Source organism: Podarcis pityusensis, assembly GCF_964106645.2.
Source record: "Podarcis pityusensis genome assembly, chromosome: 15".
NCBI lineage: Eukaryota > Metazoa > Chordata > Lepidosauria > Squamata > Lacertidae > Podarcis > Podarcis pityusensis.
This window is the reverse complement of record NC_138040.1, coordinates 1,642,598-1,660,556: the sequence shown is the minus strand read 5'-3', so window position 1 is coordinate 1,660,556 and position 17,959 is coordinate 1,642,598. Positions and strand designations below refer to the sequence as shown.

Sequence of the window (17,959 nt, the reverse complement as noted above, 5' to 3'; positions counted from 1 at the left end):
CATGCAGTTTGCTTTAAAACTGGTTTTCATGCCATATTGTAAATTGTTGTCACCCCACCCCGGGACCTTAGGGTGAAGGTTGGGTAATAAATCAAATTAATAATAATGCAGAGGGCACCCACAAAAAAACAACCACCACCACCTAGTCTGAAGCAGGCGCCCTTAAGCCTACATTTAGTGTGGGGCGTTGGGTAGAGCCCTCTCTGAGTCCTGGACCTACAGCAGTGTCTGATTTTGGGCATACCCAAGCAGGCCAGATGTGAGCGAGGAGCAGTCTGCTTGACAGTTTGTGCCTTGCCTTCTCTCTTTGCAGGGCACAACCCGCTGCTCCGAAGCAGTAGGCCACGGCACTTCTTCCTGGGGCACAGCTATGGCACCAACTGGGTGGAATATGACACCACGGGCTGGCTGAACTATGTCAGGCAGAATCCTGCATCCCAGAACACTTTGACTCTCCTGCAGGAGTCTCAGAAGTAAGTTGCAAGCACATTATCCTCTCTCTCCTTTGCTCTCTCTGTGTCACCCCTCCTCTCCCTTCCTCCTTCCCTCCTCTCACCCTTAAAAATATATATAATAGTTTTTATTAAAGATTTTCTTGGTTTACAAAAGTATGTGCATTGTCTCATTTTTCAGCTTGTAAAGTCTTTTCTACAGATCAGTTACATTTGTTATGAGACAGTAGTGCTTTCTCTCTCCTCCCCAAATCAGGTATGAAAGGGTTGCAGTTATGGCAAAGCCAAACCCCTGTTTTATTTAACACACCTGTCCACTGGGGAAGCAGGATGCTGTAGGTCTGTGCCTCTTAGGAACATAGGAAAGTGCACTTGATCCACCTAGTTCAGTATTGTCCTGACCGGTTAGAGTTGGGGTTAGGGGTTAGGTTTAGACAGCAGCTCTCCTGAATTTCAGGTAGGGCTCCCTGCCAGCTCTACCTGGAGATGCCTTGGATTGAACCTGGGACCTTACGCTTACAGTGCAGGGGCTCTGCTGCTCAACTCTGGCCTTATCCTAAAAATAAAGCAAGGTGTTGTCATGCTGATGAATACAGTGGTTTCTCCAGTTGCGGACGGGATCTGTTCCGAGATCCTGAGGTTTCTGCAACCGGAGGGATCGCTTCTGTGCATGCACGTGCGGCGAAACTCAGAAAAATACTTCTGGGTTTGCCGCATTTGCATCCTGAAGGATATGCAACCGGAGGTGTGCATATCCAGAGGTACCACTGTATAGGAAGCTGCCCTTTGCTGAATCATTTACTTTGGTCTATTTGGCTCAGTATTGTCCACACAGACTGACAGCGACTGGGTTTCAGGTAGGGAGTCTGTCCCAGTCTAAGAAGAACTTGTTTCATTCATCATCTCATGTCTGTATATGTGTTTAAGCCCACACTGGTATCTTCACGAAGATGCTGCCCCCAAGCTACACTTGCCCCTCTCTTTCCCCAGAGCAGGTCTTATTTCCCTTTCCTTTCCTCACCTAACCTGAAGCGGGGGTGTCCCTGATTATCTAGTGCTCCCTCTGCTGGTTGGAAGGACAATCAGCGCAGCCTGGAGTCCCCTTCCCCAAAGCAGCTTCATCCCAACGGCCTTGAAGAGAGTTGGGCTGCGAGCTGCCGCTGCTGTTGCGTCCACTCCTCCATCTGGCCGTGGTGTTGATTCCCTCTTCTGCCCTCTTCCTCAGGAAAATAATCAGCAGCCTCTTCGCAGGCCGAGCTGGAACAGGAATGGTGCTGTCTGGGTCCATCGCTGGCCTGGAAGGAGGTTCTCAGCTGGCTTTGCGCAGGGCCACAAGCATGCGGAAGACCTTCACCACGGGCGTGGCAGCCGTGAAGAAGAAGTCGGTCTGCATCCAGATCAAGCTGCAAGTGGTGAGTCCCCGTAGCTGGTCCTGTGGCTGAGCAGGTGCCTTTCTGTGTGTGCCCAGAAGGAAGCGCTGCGCGGTTTTTAGTGTGACCCAGTACCGAGCTGGCCTTGAAAACGCTGCAAGAACGAAGACGAGCCTTTTCAGGAGAGGTTGGCGGGGATCACTTCTTCCCTGCAGGGCCTGCTTGCCTCAGTATCTGACCCCCTCTTTGTTTTGAGGCAGCCCAGTCCCACAGAAGCATCTGTTCCTAGGAAGGGGCTCAGCAGCTGCATTGGCAGAGGAGATGTCCCTTTCCTAGCGTGGGATCAAAAGGGCCTTCCCTCTGCCTTTGCAAGCACTTGGGCTTGTCGTTTATTTACTTACTTAGAGCATTGGCATCCTGCTCTTCAGCCAAAATGGCTCCCAGAGCAGCTTACATGCAGCCAGGTAAAACAAGACGGTCCCTGCCCTTGCAGGCATACAGTCTAAAAAGCATGATATGCAAGGGGAAAGAGGGAGGGATGAGGGAAATGAAAATGAAAACTCAAGCATCAATTTCTAAGCTATAGTTCCTATAATGACCAACAGCCACAGTACAGGGGCCGGAGGTGCCTGATGGAGCTGGGCTTTTGGCAAGAGCTGATAGAAGGAACCTTCTGCTTCCTATCTCTCCCTCTGAGGAAGTTTGCTGGAATGGGTGCTTCTGGGTGACAGTAGAGGGAGAGGAGGACTGATGGAGCTGGCCTGTCACAGCAGAGCTGATGCGGTTGCCCCCTTACTGGTTGGCTGAGTTTGGCATGATTGCCACCTGACCTGCCACAGCAGATCAGGCTACTCAGAGCACACACAAGCACACTCGCGGCCCTCTGCAGATCCCTTTAGCTGGATCCTGGGGTCTGCAGAGAGGGCTGATCCATCCCATCATAGACGCCCTCAACTAATTCCCTACTCCTTCCCTTCAGGACGCGCTGATCGACACCCTCAAGAAGTCCAAGCTGCACTTTGTCCACTGCTTCCTTCCCAAGGCGGACAGCTGGAGCGGGGACTCCAGAGGGCTGTGCACGCGGAGAGTGAGCACCAGCGAGCTGGACCTGCACGGGGAGCACTGTGAGGCCGGCCTCATGCAGCTGGACATACCCCTCCTGAGGGCCCAGATCCGGGGCTCCCGGCTCCTCGATGCCCTTCGGATGTACCGCCAAGGTTGGTACCTGCCCCCCTGGAGCAGTTGTGTTGTGATCACCTGCAGGCAAGTGCTGTGGGAGGAGGAAGCGTCGCTCTGCCCCCGCCTGTAATGAAGTCTCTGTGTTGTATCCAATGGAGTGCTAAGTGAACATCGCATCAGGGCAAGGAAGAGCAGGGTATGAATAGCTCCTGGCCAGGATGGCTATGCACTGCCTCCCTAGTCAGAGGCAGCGATGCTTCTGAACACCAGTCCCTGGAAACAGCCGACAGGGAGAGGGCTCTTGTGCTCGAATCCTGCTTGAGGGTTTCTGATTGGGGCATCTGGCTGGCCACTGTGAGAACAGGATGCTGGGCTAGGTGGGGCAGTCGCCTGATCCAGTAGGCTCTGATTATGTTCTTACGTTCTACTTGTGCCACAGGATTTCTCCCTTTCTCCTCTCTGCCATGTCCCTCCTCAATCTCTTCTAGAGGTTTTCCCTACTCTCTGGAGCTGTTTGGGGAGGGTGCAGGGCACACAGGGGAGAAGGGGAGCCCCTTTGCACAAGTGGAAATTCTTGTGCATTCCACCCCCTGGATACCCTGAAGTCACATCCTGTTGGGGCTGCAGGGCAGTTCATTCATCTGGGGGAGATTTGAAGGCACAGTAGGCCACATGCTCATGTGTTTGGATTAGAAAGGCAGAAGGAGAATACCTGGGGCTCACCTGAAAGTTCTCCACTTCCAACATTCAGTTGGAGTTGTCCCCTGAGAAGCACTTGGAAATCTGTGGGTAGTCTCCTTTTTCCATCTGATTCAACCCCCGCTGTTGCAGTTTCTTCCTCTTATTAGTCAGGGAGCATGTAGTAAACTGGATGATGCACCATAGCCAATCAGGTTTGACTGCGTGAGAGCACAATTGAGGGCAGGTAAGGGCAATGCAAATAAATGTGTGATTTGCAAGGAGTACAGGGAAGCAGAACTGTTCTTTGGCACCTGGAAAAAAAATGCTTTTTCAGACCTATAGCCCTGACAAACATGCCTTTCCTTGCCTCTGAACTGTGGCTAGTAGTCTATTCCTCTTGCTTCCCTGCTCCTCAAACCACTAGTGGCAGCTTCCGTCCATATCCCCTTCCACCCCTGCTCCTTGGGAAGACCCCAGAACAAGTGCCCTCCTGTACTCAGCCTTCCGAAAGATGTGGGGGGGAATTGGTGTTTATTATTTCAAAACCAGGTTGTTAGTGCTCTGAAGCAAGATCAATGTTTGTGTGCAGCACCCAAGATCAATGGCCTGGTGGGGGAGGGGAGGGGGCTCTGCTGCTCTGGTCGATGATGCTGATGATTAATTAAGACCTGAAGAATCAACATCGCTATCTCTGCCCATAAATTTAATTGCAATCCGTACACAGTCAATAAGCTGAATCCATTCTAGTTCCCGCTGCCTGTGGGTGGGGTGGGGGTGCAGGTGGGCACGTGCCACGTCCCTAGCCAGGAGGAGGGGGAAGCAGTGTGGATGGATCCCTTTTCAACAAGCAGGGACTCGCTGTGCAGGGGAGGAGTGGTGGGGAGCTATGGTGCAGCCCCCTCTTTCATTGCAGGCTTTCTTCAGAGGGCTTGGTGCAAACGGAATGGGTCTGTAGGGCTTAACCGTCATTCTTTCAGCCCTACAGACACTCTCGGGTGCTGAGATCTGTGGAAGGGTATTTCCTTCATCTGTGGAAGGGTATTTCCTTCAGGCTTGGAGGGGGGTGGCCCAGGGGGAGAGGGCCTTTTCTGTGGTGGCTCCTCAGCTGTGGGGCTTCCTCCCCACAGAAGTGCCCTGACACCATTGCGCAGCTTCTGGAAATTGCTGAAGAGACACCTCTTTACCCTGACTTTTGGCACTTGAGGTGTATGCTTTTAGGACCCATCTTATCTTTATAATTGTAAATCGTTTGTAATTGGTTTTTAATACTGTGTTTTAATGCTGTATCTTGTCATGGGGCCTTATGGCGAAGGACAGGTCATTAACATGATAATCATCATCATCATCATAGCAGTAACAGCAACAACCCTGGGCCCTTCCTGGTGTCTTTCAGAATGGTGCATTCAGGTTGATTTACGTTCATGATGGTATCGGGGCAATTATCCACTATCCCGCTTTCAGTAGTGTTTGTGCCTGAAGACTTTTTGGGGCATCCATACTGCTTCATTGCCAATCCACACTCACCCTGAACCTTCCTGCTGGAATCCTGTGACATTTAATGCCCAAAGTGCACCGGCTTATTTTCTGTTGCACAATAGTTGTGTGAGCGTCCCTCCAGATGCCAATAGCACTGGAGAAACGTTGCAGAGCTACTAATAAAGCAGAATGCGGAATGCACACCTACCACTATTGACACTTTCGTTGTGTCAGTGACGCGTTGCAGAATCTCCCTGCAGAGCCTCTACCAGTCTGGAATGCAGCTCCTGTCTGTCTGCTGCAATGCGAGATGAGGCCATAACTCATCCCCCACTCATTGAGTGAAGGGAGATTTTTTTTGGGGGGGGTGGGAAGGAATCTTTGCACATAGCTTTGACTTTAGTAAACAATATACAGTTCGTTCTTAAACCGAAACTGTTCTTAAACCAAGGCGTGCGTTCCCTAATGAGGCCTCCTGCCGCCCGTGCCCTTCCACCATTTGGCTTCCATTCTTAGACTGAGGTAAAGTTCGCAAACCGGGACACTACTTCTGGTTTTGCGGAGTTCATAAATCCAATACAGTGGTACCTCGGGTTACATACGCTTCAGGTTACAGACGCTTCAGGTAACAGACTCTGCTAACCCAGAAATATTACCTTGTGTTAAGAACTTTGCTTCAGGATGAGAACAGAAATCACCCAGCAACATTAGCTAAAGTGGTGCTTCAGGTTAAGAACAGTTTCAGATTTAGAATGGACCTTTGGAAAAATTAAGTTCTTAACCCGAGGTACCACTGTAGTTCGTAAACAGGGCTGTTCTTAAACCGAGGTACCACTGTAGTTTAAAAACTTAGTGCATCTGCAGAGGCACGGCCGGCACCTTCCTCTGCCCCAGCTGCAACAGAGCATGTCCTCTCTCTCTGCCTGAGCTCCCTCGGAGAGTCACTGCCAGTCAGAGTAGGCAAAACAGGGCTTAGATGAACACATCTGGCCTAGTGTAAGGCATCTTCCCATTGCTCTTCCCTCCCCGCTTCTGGGGAACCATTTGTTTTTCTTGCGCACTCAAGCTTTTATCTCCCCTGGAGATCCGAGCCCTAATCCAGTGTTTAGACTCTTAACTGCGAGATGAGAAGTTTGCTGAGGTGCCGCTTGTGAATGTCGTTCTGTTTCTAAACAAGCTCTGCACCCCTGGACGGTTGCCTCCTGCAAGGCTCAGTTCTGGGGGTGTTGCGTGTCATCAAACGCCGCCGCACCTTGCGGGCTGAAGCTTCTCCCCCCATCCCAGAGAGCTGCTGCACAACCAAAGATGGCAATTGACACGCTGAGCGCCGTCTTATAGTGAGGCCTTTGGGGAGGGGTGGGTCGTTCTCCTGCTCTGTGTCTCAGATGACTCCCTGGCTGATCTCAGCATGCCAGCCAAGTTTTTCCATGCCAGGGGGAGCCTCCTCTCCCTCCTCATGGCCATATTTGGAATTTGAGCGTGGGGCGGACCAATCCTCTGTCAGTCTACTGGTTTTGGGTTGAATGGGAGCTGCAGGGAAGTTAGCAAGCAAAGGCCTGGTCACCTAGCTCCTTCCTCCGTGTCGGTGTGTGTTTGTGTTTTACCCTCGTCGTTTGGTGCTGTCAGAGGCATATACGTTCCTTTTTAAATGTGGAGACGTGCATTCTGGTTTGCGCTGTAGGCTGCCGAGTGTTTACTAAAGCCACAGAATCATGGAATTGTAGAGATGGGAGGGGAACCCCAAGAGTCATCTACTCCAACCCCCTGCAATGCAGAAGAGTTTGCGTGATGCCTGTTTTCTCCTCTGTGCATCTCTCTCTCTCTCTCTCTCTCTCTGTATACTAGAATAATAGAAGTGTCGAGTTGGAAGGGACCTCACCTAGTATAACCCTCCTGCAATGCAGAAATCGCATTGTGAAAATCCCGGACAGGTGGCTATCTGCCCTCTGTTTAAAAATCTCCAATGAATCATAGAATTGTAGAGCTGGGAGGGGGAACTCCAGGGGTCATCTAGTCCAACCCCATGCAGTGCAGGAGGAATAGTTTAAAATTCCTGAACAGATGACCACCTCCAGTGAAGGAGAGTCCACCACTTTCCAAGGGAGCCCTTTCCGCTGTCGGACGGCTCTTGCCATCGGGAAATTCCTCCTACATTTCAGTTGGAATCTCCTTTAAGAACATAAGAACCTTCTGGATCAGGCCCACCTAGTGGAGCCTCCTCCTCCTCCTCTCACAGCGGCCAGCCAGAGACCTGTGGTCAACCCTCACATGAGCCCTCTGCCCTCCTGCGATCTCCAGCGACTGGCATTTGGAAGCATCATTGCCTCTAGCTGTGGAGGCAGCGCATCGTCATCATGGCTAGAAGCCATTGATAATTTGACTCCCGTCGGTTCGGGTCGTACCCTCTGGAGCAGCAGAAAACAAGCTTGCTGCATCTTCCATGTGACAGCCCTTCAGATATTTGAAAAGCCTTTTTTCAAAAAGCCGCAGGAGAATGTTTTCGGCAGAAAATCCCTGTGGCTTTGTTTTCTTGCGTTGTGCTGAAGTTGTAGTTCCTTTTGTGCATCTTCATGAAAGATGGGGAGGCTTGTTGTTTCCTGTTGATATGGTTATTAGCAGGGCAACAACATTTAACCATTTTTTTAAAGTGTTGGCTTTTCTGTATTTCTAATTTTGTGATGTTTTAATGCTTTTTTAAAAAAGAAGCTGGTGGTATGTATCAAAGTCTTTGAAGAAGCCACAAGAGAATCTTTTGGCAGAGAATTCCTGTTGCTTCTTTTCATGTTTGTGCTTGAAAAACAAAACTTATAATTGGGCAGTAGATGGCATGCAAATATCTCCAAAGGGAGCCCAGAGAGAAAATTGAGAACAAAATAGTAAGATAATACAGACAGCAGTTAAAACCAGCAGAATAAAAACTTCATAAAACAATTGGCCATAAAACCTGGATAAATAAAGATGTATTGATGTGTTCTAAGACGATGCCGGCTGTGACACACAAACACATCACAAACAGAATATTATTCTGTGCTTCAGAGAAATTGCTGTTTTTGAAACCTGTATGTACTTTTAAAACTTGTATGATTAACCTACAGCCGACAGCCATGAATTCGTATAGTGGGGCCTCTATGTACAGAAGCAGTTTACCTTAGTCTACTAGCTATTAGATGCAAACAGCATGCTGTCATCTTCGTCCTCTGTTTGTGAGCATCTGTCTTCTTCCTACTGCTAGAAGCCACTAATAGCCATCTCCTCTGTGAATTTCTCTAATCTTCTCATCCAAGTTGGTTGCCGTCACTGCCTCCTGTGGGAGGGAGTTCCATAGGTTAACAATGCACTATGGGGAGACGTTTATTTTGTATAGTCCCGGATCTTCATACATTCCTCTCCGCTGGAGGACCCTGAGTTCTAGTATCATTTCCCCCTCCCCGTGCTCTTCTCCCCATTCCAGCCATGCTCCATTAATGCCCCTCTCTGCTTCTGTGCCGCTCCCCACAGGCTACCCCGACCACATGGTCTTTGCGGAGTTCCGGCGGCGCTTTGACGTCCTGGCCCCTCACCTGACCAAGAAGCACGGGCGCAATTACATCGTCACAGATGAGAGGCGGGTATGTAGGCTATTGAAGCTGAGAAGAAGGGGCGGCTGCATGTGCAATGGACAGTCAGGAAACGGGCCCAGAACTCTTTGGGCACTAACAGGGTCCTGTGCGGCCTGTCTAGGCGTGGGGAGCAGCACAGCTACATCGGAAGCTGCCTTCCAGCAAACACTTGAAACACTGATATACATTCTAAATAGATTCCCAGGAGTACATCATTTTATGAAGTTCCCTTTAAGATCATAACCCAATGTAAATTTAAACCTCTTAGAATCATAGAATCATAGAGTTGGAAGAGACCACAAGGGCCATCGAGTCCAACCCCCTGCCAAGCAGGAAACACCATCAGAGCACTCCTGACATATGGTTGTCAAGCCTCTGCTTAAAGACCTCCAAAGAAGGAGACTCCACCACACTCCTTGGCAGCAAATTCCACTGTCAAACAGCTCTTACTGTCAGGAAGTTCTTCCTAATGTTTAGGTGGAATCTTCTTTCTTGTAGTTTGGATCCATTGCTCCGTGTCCGCTTCTCTGGAGCAGCAGAAAACAACCTTTCTCCCTCCTCTATGTGACATCCTTTTATATATTTGAAAAATATATAGTCCACATATGTTCCCACTGCTCTGTCTGTATATTATAACCAAAAAATTTTGCCCGTTTAATCAGTTGTTGTTTTTTAACAAAAGCAACATACAATTTTTACGAAATTATTATTTTTAATGAAATTTGTATACCGCCCTTCATCCGTAGATCTCAGGGCAATTCACAAAATAAAAATAGAATATAAAAACACAAAATACATAATGGAAACAAGAACCAAACCAAAACAGAAAACTGTCTTCTATAAAACCAGACTGTTAGGCTATCCAGACCAGTGTTGTCTACACTGGCAGAGGGCTCCACTGGGTTTCGGTTAGCAGCCTCTGCCAGCCACACCTGGAGCTGCCCTTGAGCTGCATGGAAAGCTGGCACTCTGCAGCTGGTCTCCAGTTATTGGCTGCACTTCCCAGCATGCCCTCTGCTAATGTGGTTGCTGGGGCTTGATGCGCCTTTCTCTCTCCCGCCCCCCTTTCCTAGGCTGTGGAGGAGCTCCTGGAGTCGCTGGAACTGGAGAAGAGCAGCTTCCACATGGGCCTGAGCCGGGTAAGACCAACCTGTGTGCCTTCAGGGAGGGGCCTGTCTCCTCACTCGGGGGGGGGGGGTTGTTGGAGAAAGGTCTGTGGCCAGGCTGTGAACGGTGGACTGTGTCCCCTCCAGGTGGGAGGGTTGGGAAGGGGTGTCTGGAGAAATCCGATTGTGTGGGCAAAGGCACACTTCTTTGCAAGGCCCTAGAATCAGTTGATGCTCAGAGCCTTCAGAGAAGTATAGGGCAGGTGAACTTGGCTTGTCTGGAACAAGCCTTAAAGGCTGAGTCGAAAGGACTGGGGGGGGGGGGCTCATCAGGCCCCTCGGTGTGCTGGAGCATGACTTTGTCAGCCTACCTCATGTCCTGGTAACTTCCAGGCTAGACTACTGCAACATACTCTATGTGGGGCTGCCCTTGAAGATGACTCGTAAGCTTCAGCTTGTCCAAACTGCAGCAAGCATTTGGCAGTGCCTTCGCCCTCAGAAGCTTGGGTGGTGGTGGCCCAGGCGGAGAGGGCCTTCTCTGTGGCAGCCCCTAAGCTGTGGAGCGCCCTCCTCACAGAGTTGCATCTGGCACCTTCCTTATACAGCTTTTGGCAAATCCTGAATACGCCCCTCTTTCCCCTGACATTTGACACATGAGGTGTATGTTTTTAGGACTCACCTTATTTGTATGGTTGCAAGTTGCTGTAAATTGTTTTCAATGTTGTTTTTCATGCTGTAAAAAAACCCAGGACCTTACAGTGAAGGGCGGGTAATAAATAAATAAATGACTGGGCCTAGAAATGTTTACAGCGGTGCCTCGCAAGACGAAATTAATTCGTTCTGCGAGTTTTTTCGTCTTGCGAATTTTTCGTCTTGCGAAGCACGGTATTAACGGTATTAACGGTTTTAAGAAAAAGGAAACAAACTCGCAAGACGTTTTCATCTTGCGAAGCAAGCCCAGAGGGAAATTCGTCTTGCGAAGCAACTCAAAAAACGAAAAACTCTTTCGTATTGCGAGTTTTTCGTCTTGCGAGGTACCACTGTATCTGAAATGCAGATGGTTGGGAGCTTCATTCTCTGGCTTCCCCCCTTCTAGAATATGCACAGACTGGCATGACTTGCCCTTAGGTCTGAGCTGTGTGTGTGTGTGTGTGTGTGTGTGTGTGTGTGTGGCTGGGTACCTCATTGGACAGGAGCCACCAGTGTCACAGGGCAGAGGACGCAGGGCAGAGGACGCCAGTTTCTGGCCTGCTTTTGGTTCATCGGAGAGGGGCCTCTCTTCCTCCTGTAACTCGGTCAGAGCCGTGCCACTGCTGGCTGCCTCACCGCTGGCTAATGCGAGGGGACAGACTTGCCCGGCGTGGGAGGGGAGGAGGAAGCGAAGGTTTGTCACAACAATTCAGCACGCTCCGGGAGCTTGTGGATTCAAAGTGAGCGGAGGGCAGGCTTGGCTGAGCTGGGCACGTACTTCCCTACCTTCCTTCCCCACCCCCTTTTGAAAGCTCCAAAGTGAAATTAGCCTCTGGTGCTGCTCAGAGCAGAAGCTGGGCAGCAGCTCGCTGGGCAGTTAGCTCCCAGATCCCCCTCAGCAGAAGCAAGGTGGGCTCAGAACTTGCAGGGTCCGTGGCCACACTCTGCCTCCATGGTCAGAGGCAGTGATGCCTCTGAATACTCAATACTGGTCACTGGGAGCCACAGGAGGGGAAAAGTGTTCTCCTCTGCCCTCCTGTTGTTGTTTTTTTAAATTATTTGTTGAATTCTTTCAATATACAGTCATACCTCATGTTACGTCCGCTCCATGTTACGTTCTTTCAGGTTATGTCCTGCGGTGACCTGGAAGTACCGGAAAGGGTTACTTCCGGGTTTCGCCACTGCGCATGCGCAGACGCGCAAAATGACATCGCAGCATGCGCAGAAGTGGCAAATTGCAACCCACACGTGTGCAGACGCACCACTGCGGGGTTGCGCTCTTTTCATGTTGCGAACAGGCCTCCAGAACAGATCCCGTTCACAACCAGAGGTACCACTGTATAACAACAACATATTGCTATATAATTAAATACCCTACCCTAACCCAGAGCATGGTGTTTAGGCAATGCATACACAATAACAACCCAATAATGTAAGTTCTTCGCCCATGGAGAGTGCTGTTGTGCTTAGATCCTGCTTGTGAGTTTCTCATTAAGGGTGTCTGGTTGGCCACTGTGAGAACAGGATCATGGACCAGATGGGCCCATTGGCCAACAGCCCACCTAGCTCAGCATTGTCTGCCCAGACAGGCAGCAGTGGCTTTCTGGCATTCCAGGCAGTGATCTCTTGCAGCCCGACCTGGAGATGCCACTGGGACTTGAACCTGGGACCTTCTGCGGGCCAAGCAGGTAGCTCTACTACTGCTGCAGCTCTTCCCCTAAAAATAAAGATTCTAGGCCTCATGGTTTTGAATAGAGTGCTTTGAATTAACCTTCCCCCTTTCTCCCTCCATCTTCTCCCCCACCCCCCTCAAAAAGGTGTTTTTCCGGGCAGGGACACTGCCCAAGCTGGAGGAGCAGCGGGATAAGCAGATGAGCAGAAACATCACGCTTTTCCAGGCGGCCTGTCGGGGCTTCCTTGCACGCCAGCACTTCAAGAAGAGAAAGGTATTCTGGGGGTGGGGGCAGGGGGAGCCCTTAGAAGTCCAGGAGGGGGGTGGAGGAAGGGGAATTAGTGTCAGCCTGCCTCCATGTCTCTGTCTGTCTCTCTCTCTTACACACACACACACACTCCCCCCATCCTGCTCTTGCCACCCCTCTTGCGTTTACGTCTCCTGCTGGCGGCCTCCTTGCTTGGCCTAAAATGGGCAGCTGTGCCTCCCACAGGCACTGGGCAGAGGCCCAGGATTGCAAGCTCTGCACAGAGCACAGCTGGGAACTCCCCAAGTTTAGGGAAGAGGGATCTTTAATCCTCTAGCAGGTACGGAGTCTCTCTCTCTCTCTCTTTTTCTTTCCCTCTCTCTGTATGGGTGCACACGTGCCTTTTTATATCTGTGTGTGTATGTTTGTGGGGGGAGATGTCTCTCATGACATTAGGGGGCGGCTGTGAGGGTCCCCTCCATCCCTAGGAGAAGATGAGGAGGGCAAGTTCACCTTCTTCGAGGCATGGGAAGGGAGTCCTGGGCGTGGGGAAGGAATCCTGCAGGGGCTCTAGAACAGAGGGGCAAGTTTGTCTCTCTCCATTGGCTTGGGATGGTGTGGAGCTTAGGAACATCAGAACCTTCCTTATGCTGAATCACACGCATGTGTTCATCCAGTTCAGGATTGCCTCCACTGACTGGCAGCAGTGGCTGTCTGGACTTTCATGCAGGAAGGAGGTTCCTAGCCTCGCCCCCCTCCCAGAATATGCTGCCAGGAATTGCACCCGGGGCCTTCTGCATGCAGAGCAGATAGCTCTACCACTTGGCTGCAGCCCTTCCCCTTAAAAAGAAAGAAAGATTCCAGTCCTCATGGTTCTGAATAAAGAGCTGATTTAAATGCGAAGTTGCCATAATCTTGCAGCCAGCTTCATCTAGCTCAGTGTTGCCTACACTGACTGGCAGCAGCTCGCCAGAGTTTCAGGCAGAGAGTCTTTCCCCCCAGGGTTGAACCAGGGTCCTTCTGCACGCAAAACAAGCAGCTCCACGACCGAGCTTTCCTGTTTTGCTTGGGGGTGGGCGGGGGAGCTCTTTGCAGCGGCAGGGCGGGCAGAGGCCGTTAGCGTGCAGATTAAAGAGCTGTGTCAGCTCCTCCGCTTATTACCGAGTGCATAAACGAGACGGCCAAGCGGGCCCAATGTTTTCGGCAAGATTAGGCTTTATGGCCGGGGTTGGGGGGTGGCTGCTTTGCCAGCGGGAAACAGTAATAAAGGAGACGGAATGATGACTAATTTTAAGATGGGAAAGCGTAACTCCCTTTCTTGCCTGCAGATTCTCCTCTCTAGTCTCGCAGAAGAGTTCAGGAACACCCCCACATGCACCCTCGCCTTAGGCTTTCAATTTGTTTTGTATTTTATTGCATTTTGTATCCCACCTCTTTCTCCAAGCAGCTCCAGGTGGCATATGCAGTTCTCCCTACTCCTCCTTTAAACCCCACAACAACCCTGCGAGGGAGGCAAGGTTGAGAGAGGCAGGAAGTGGCCCAAGGTCACACCCAGTGGCCAAGTGGGGATTTGAACTCTGGTCTCCCAGGTCCCAGTCTGATGCTCTAACCATTGCACCACACTGACCCACAGGCCAAGGCCTCCCACTGGGGAAGTGTGTGTGTGTGGGGGGGTTTCGCTGCTGTTTCCAGGAGGGTTTTCTTGACCCGGTGTCCTCCTCTTTCTCCTCCTCTTCTTCCCCCCCCCGCCCCAAATGATGCAGATCCAAGACCTGGCCATCCGCTGTGTGCAGAAGAACATCAAGAAGAACAAAGGGGTGAAGAACTGGCCCTGGTGGAAACTCTTCACCACCGTCAGGCCTCTCATCGAAGTTCAGCTCACAGAGGACCAGATCAGGGGCAAAGATGTGCGTACGGTCTCTGGGCTGGATGGGGAAAGCTGGGATGGAGGCAGCCTTATGCTGAGTCAGGTCATTGGTCCACCTGGCTTAGTGTTGCCTACACTGACTGGCAGAAGCTCTCCAAGCTTTCAGGGAGGGCTGTTAATTGTTATTACATTTATTTTCCCCCTTGCCTCCGAGGGGTTTATCATCTGGCATTGTGTCTACATGCAAGACTTGCTTTTGCCGACATCAGGGGTGGACAAGCGTTTTTAGCCTGCCCTCGGGCCATTTTTTAGCAGGTGGGTGGGGCCACCCGCCTGTTGGTCCCTTGGCATCGCATGATGCCCGCTGATTCAAATTTCAAGCCTGGGAGCGAGCCCAGGCTTATCTCTCATCTTGGCGCTGTCCAGCACTGAGATCACCGATAAGCTTCTCCTGCTGCCGCTGCCTTTTACCATCAAAGGAAACGGAGGTTAATCTCCAATCTTAGCCCTGTGTTGTTTAGCTCCAAGTGTTGTGTCTAGTGCTAGTCCTGCTCGGAGTAGACCTGAAGGTAATAGACACAGCTAAAGCTCATTATTTGCAGTGGGTCTACTCTGAGTAGAGCTCAGCTGGCGACAATGCCGAGATTGGAGAGAAGAAACCCCCTTACCTCTAATCTTGGCACGTAGCACTACGGTCAGGGAGAATGGTTCTCTGCACCTGACATCCTGTGACATCAAGTGACTGACAGGTGGGTGTGCCCAGAATGACTTCTTGGGCCAAATTCAGAGGGTTGGAGGTTCCCCAACCCTGACCTGTTTAGTAGCAATTACCTTGCCTGCCAAAAGTGGGCAGAGCATCAAAAGCATCTGAGGTCTTCCCTACTTGCCAGGTATTTAACTGGAGGATCATTGCAGGAGGGACTTCTTTTTCCAACTCCACATTAGAGCAGCTAAAACAGGGGTCAGCAATTTTTTTCAGAAGGGGGCCGGCTGCTGTCCCTCAGACCTTGTGGGGGGCCAGACTAGATTTTTTGGGGGGAAATGAACCAATTCCTATGCCCCACAAATAACCCAGAGATGCATTTTAAATAAAAGGGCACATTCTACTAATGTAAAAACATGCTGATTCCTGGACTGTCCACGGGCTGGATTTAGAAGGCGATTGGGCCACATCTGGCCCCCGGGCCTTAGTTTGCCTGCCCATGAGCTGAAACATCACCAAATAGTGTGCAAGCTTCTGACTCCTCCTCCAGAACTCTTAATCCCAGGCTAGTTAGTAAACAAATCAAAGGAGCCAGGTGAGGAAGGAAGTTGTCTGGTGGTGAAGCCACCAGCCTGCGTCTTGTAAGGGCCTTGAGGGAGGAGGCAGCAGACACTCCGATGAGGCTTAGATGGTGCAGGGCAGGTTTCAGGTTGCCCCGAGGCCTTTTGGGAGGGAGAAACGCACAGCGGCTCATTTCCCTGTCTGGACATTAAAAAAACAAGCGGCCTGTTGCTCAGGTCTGTCTCTATCCTTGGATGAAACACACAGGCTTCCCAGGGTCTTAGGGAAAGGTCTTTTCCCCACCTGCTCCCTGATCCTTTTTAATCAAGGTCCTTCTGCATGCCGTTCTGTGTCTGAATTGGAAACATTTTAAATATACTTTAATCGTTCCATCTCTTGTGTGTTTGGCTCCCTGGACTTAGTTGGGAGGGCAGGTGGGATATAAATTCAAACAATACTTCTGAAGATGGTCATAATAACAGTCCTGGATCCAAGCAGGTCTTTCTCTCTTGACTAACGCTGTGGCTCCAAATCCCAAGGCAGGGACTCTTGGGACTTGGTCACTGCTGCTGCTGCTGCTTGACAGCCTTTGGCCTGACCTTGCCTTTGCCTTCTGAACAGGAGGAAATCCAGCAGCTGAAGAGCCGGCTGGAGAAGGTGGAGAAGGAGAGGAACGAACTGCGACTCAGCAGCGACCGCCTGGAGAGCAAGGTGAGGTGGTTCCCGGGACGCCCCAGCTCTCGCCTCTTAAGTGAGCCTTCCCTTCCAGCCCCGGAAGCGTGTGCTAGGAGCTGCACGGAAGCAGGGTGGAGGGCAGGAGGATCCAGGCTCCTTAGAGCCAAGTCAGGAGCTGCACACAGCAACCCAGGACTTAGTGCAGCAGGATCCAGCCTTTGCAGACACGCCTTTAACTCAGACAGGCAGCCGGAGAGCAGTTTCTTTGTTGGTTTGTTTATACCATGTATTTGTAGGGTGGTGGTGATGGGGGTACTGCTGCTGCTGCTGTCGTGAACTACCTTAGATCAGGTCACGCCCCAGCAGGGATGGTGGGGGGGAGAGGGGAAGAAATTCAAATAATTTTGCATTTCAAAGTGAACCTACCCTAATCCAAATTTTCCAGTGTTGGTCTCCAGCCAAGGAATGTGCACTAGTAATAATAATAATAATAATAATAATAATTTATACCCCACCCATCTGGCTGGGTTTCCTCATCCACTCTGGGAGGCTTCCAACAAAGTATTAAAATACAGTGGTCTGTTAAACATTAAAAGCTTCCCTAAAGAGGGCTGCCTTCAGATGTCTTCTAAAAGTATGGTAGTTGTTCTTCTCTTTGACATCAGGTGGGAGGGTGTTCCACAGGGCGGGTGCATAAAGGCATAAACTAGTGTAAAGTGTCCATAAAAAGGGCACATATTAGTGAAAGTAGTGTGCAAAATCCCAACCCTGCCACTTACTTCCCCCATCTCTAGATCTCGGAGCTGAGCTCAGAACTGACCGACGAGAGGAACACGGGAGAATCTGCTTCCCAGCTCCTGGACGCTGAGACAGCAGAGCGGCTGCGAGCAGAGAAGGACATGAAGGATCTGCAGGTCAGCCAAGTGGGGCAGAATCCAGGACGCTTTGCGGGGGGTGGGGCAGGGTTAAGCAAGTGCCCCTCAGTCCCAACCCAACCTAGCCACCCCAAAGAAAGACTCTATGGTTTTCATTCAGCTTCCTGTGCCAGATCAGTTGGGTTCCTGCGTGGCACTAAAGCCACATTCACACCATGCATTTAAGTCAGTATCATGCTACGTTAAACAGTCTTGGCTTCCCCCCAAAGAATTTGGGGAAGTGTAGTTTGTTAAGGGTGCTGAGAGTTGTTAGGAGACCCCCTGTTCCCTTTCCCAGAACTACATTTCCCAGAGTTCCCTGTGAAGAAGGATTGGTTGTTAAGCCATCCTGGGAATTGTATGTCTGAGAAGGGAGTGGAGGGTGTTCTAATAACTCTCAGCACCCTCAATAAACTACAGCTCCCAGAATTCTTTGGGTGAAGCCATGACCGTTTAAAGTGGTATGATAGGGCTTTAAATGTATATTGGGTGGGTGAGGCCTAATTCTATGAGCACATGTCTCCCTGCCCTTTGACAGAAGTTTCCAAAGATTGTTTCCGGAGATGATGATAATGTACTTTCCCAAAGGGATAATTTAATAATAAAAGAGCCATCATAAGCAGCATAGAAATGGCTTTACACACCTGACAGAATAAACAAAATAAAACACAGAGGGCTTTGCTTGGCCCCCCCCCCAAAAGAGATCAGCCCTGGGGGGCCAGGTCAGCCTTCTTCTGAATGCTGCTTCTAGGTTTGTTCTGTTTGAT

At 50.5% G+C, this 17,959-nt stretch overlaps 1 protein-coding gene across 17 annotated transcripts in view; it reads left to right on the top strand.

Moving 5' to 3' along the window:
• The window catches only part of MYO18A (myosin XVIIIA), a 146,974-nt gene that overhangs the window by 85,204 nt on the left and 43,811 nt on the right, over positions 1-17,959 (top strand). For all 17 annotated transcript variants that reach the window (XM_080982729.1, XM_080982728.1, XM_080982724.1 and 14 more), the window contains 9 exons: positions 314-473; positions 1,678-1,864; positions 2,802-3,039; positions 8,657-8,766; positions 9,831-9,896; positions 12,371-12,499; positions 14,236-14,379; positions 16,225-16,314; positions 17,073-17,192. In XM_080982729.1, coding sequence (XP_080838855.1) covers positions 314-473; positions 1,678-1,864; positions 2,802-3,039; positions 8,657-8,766; positions 9,831-9,896; positions 12,371-12,499; positions 14,236-14,379; positions 16,225-16,314; positions 17,073-17,192 — 1,244 coding nt within the window. The remainder of the gene's footprint in view (positions 1-313; positions 474-1,677; positions 1,865-2,801; positions 3,040-8,656; positions 8,767-9,830; positions 9,897-12,370; positions 12,500-14,235; positions 14,380-16,224; positions 16,315-17,072; positions 17,193-17,959) is intronic.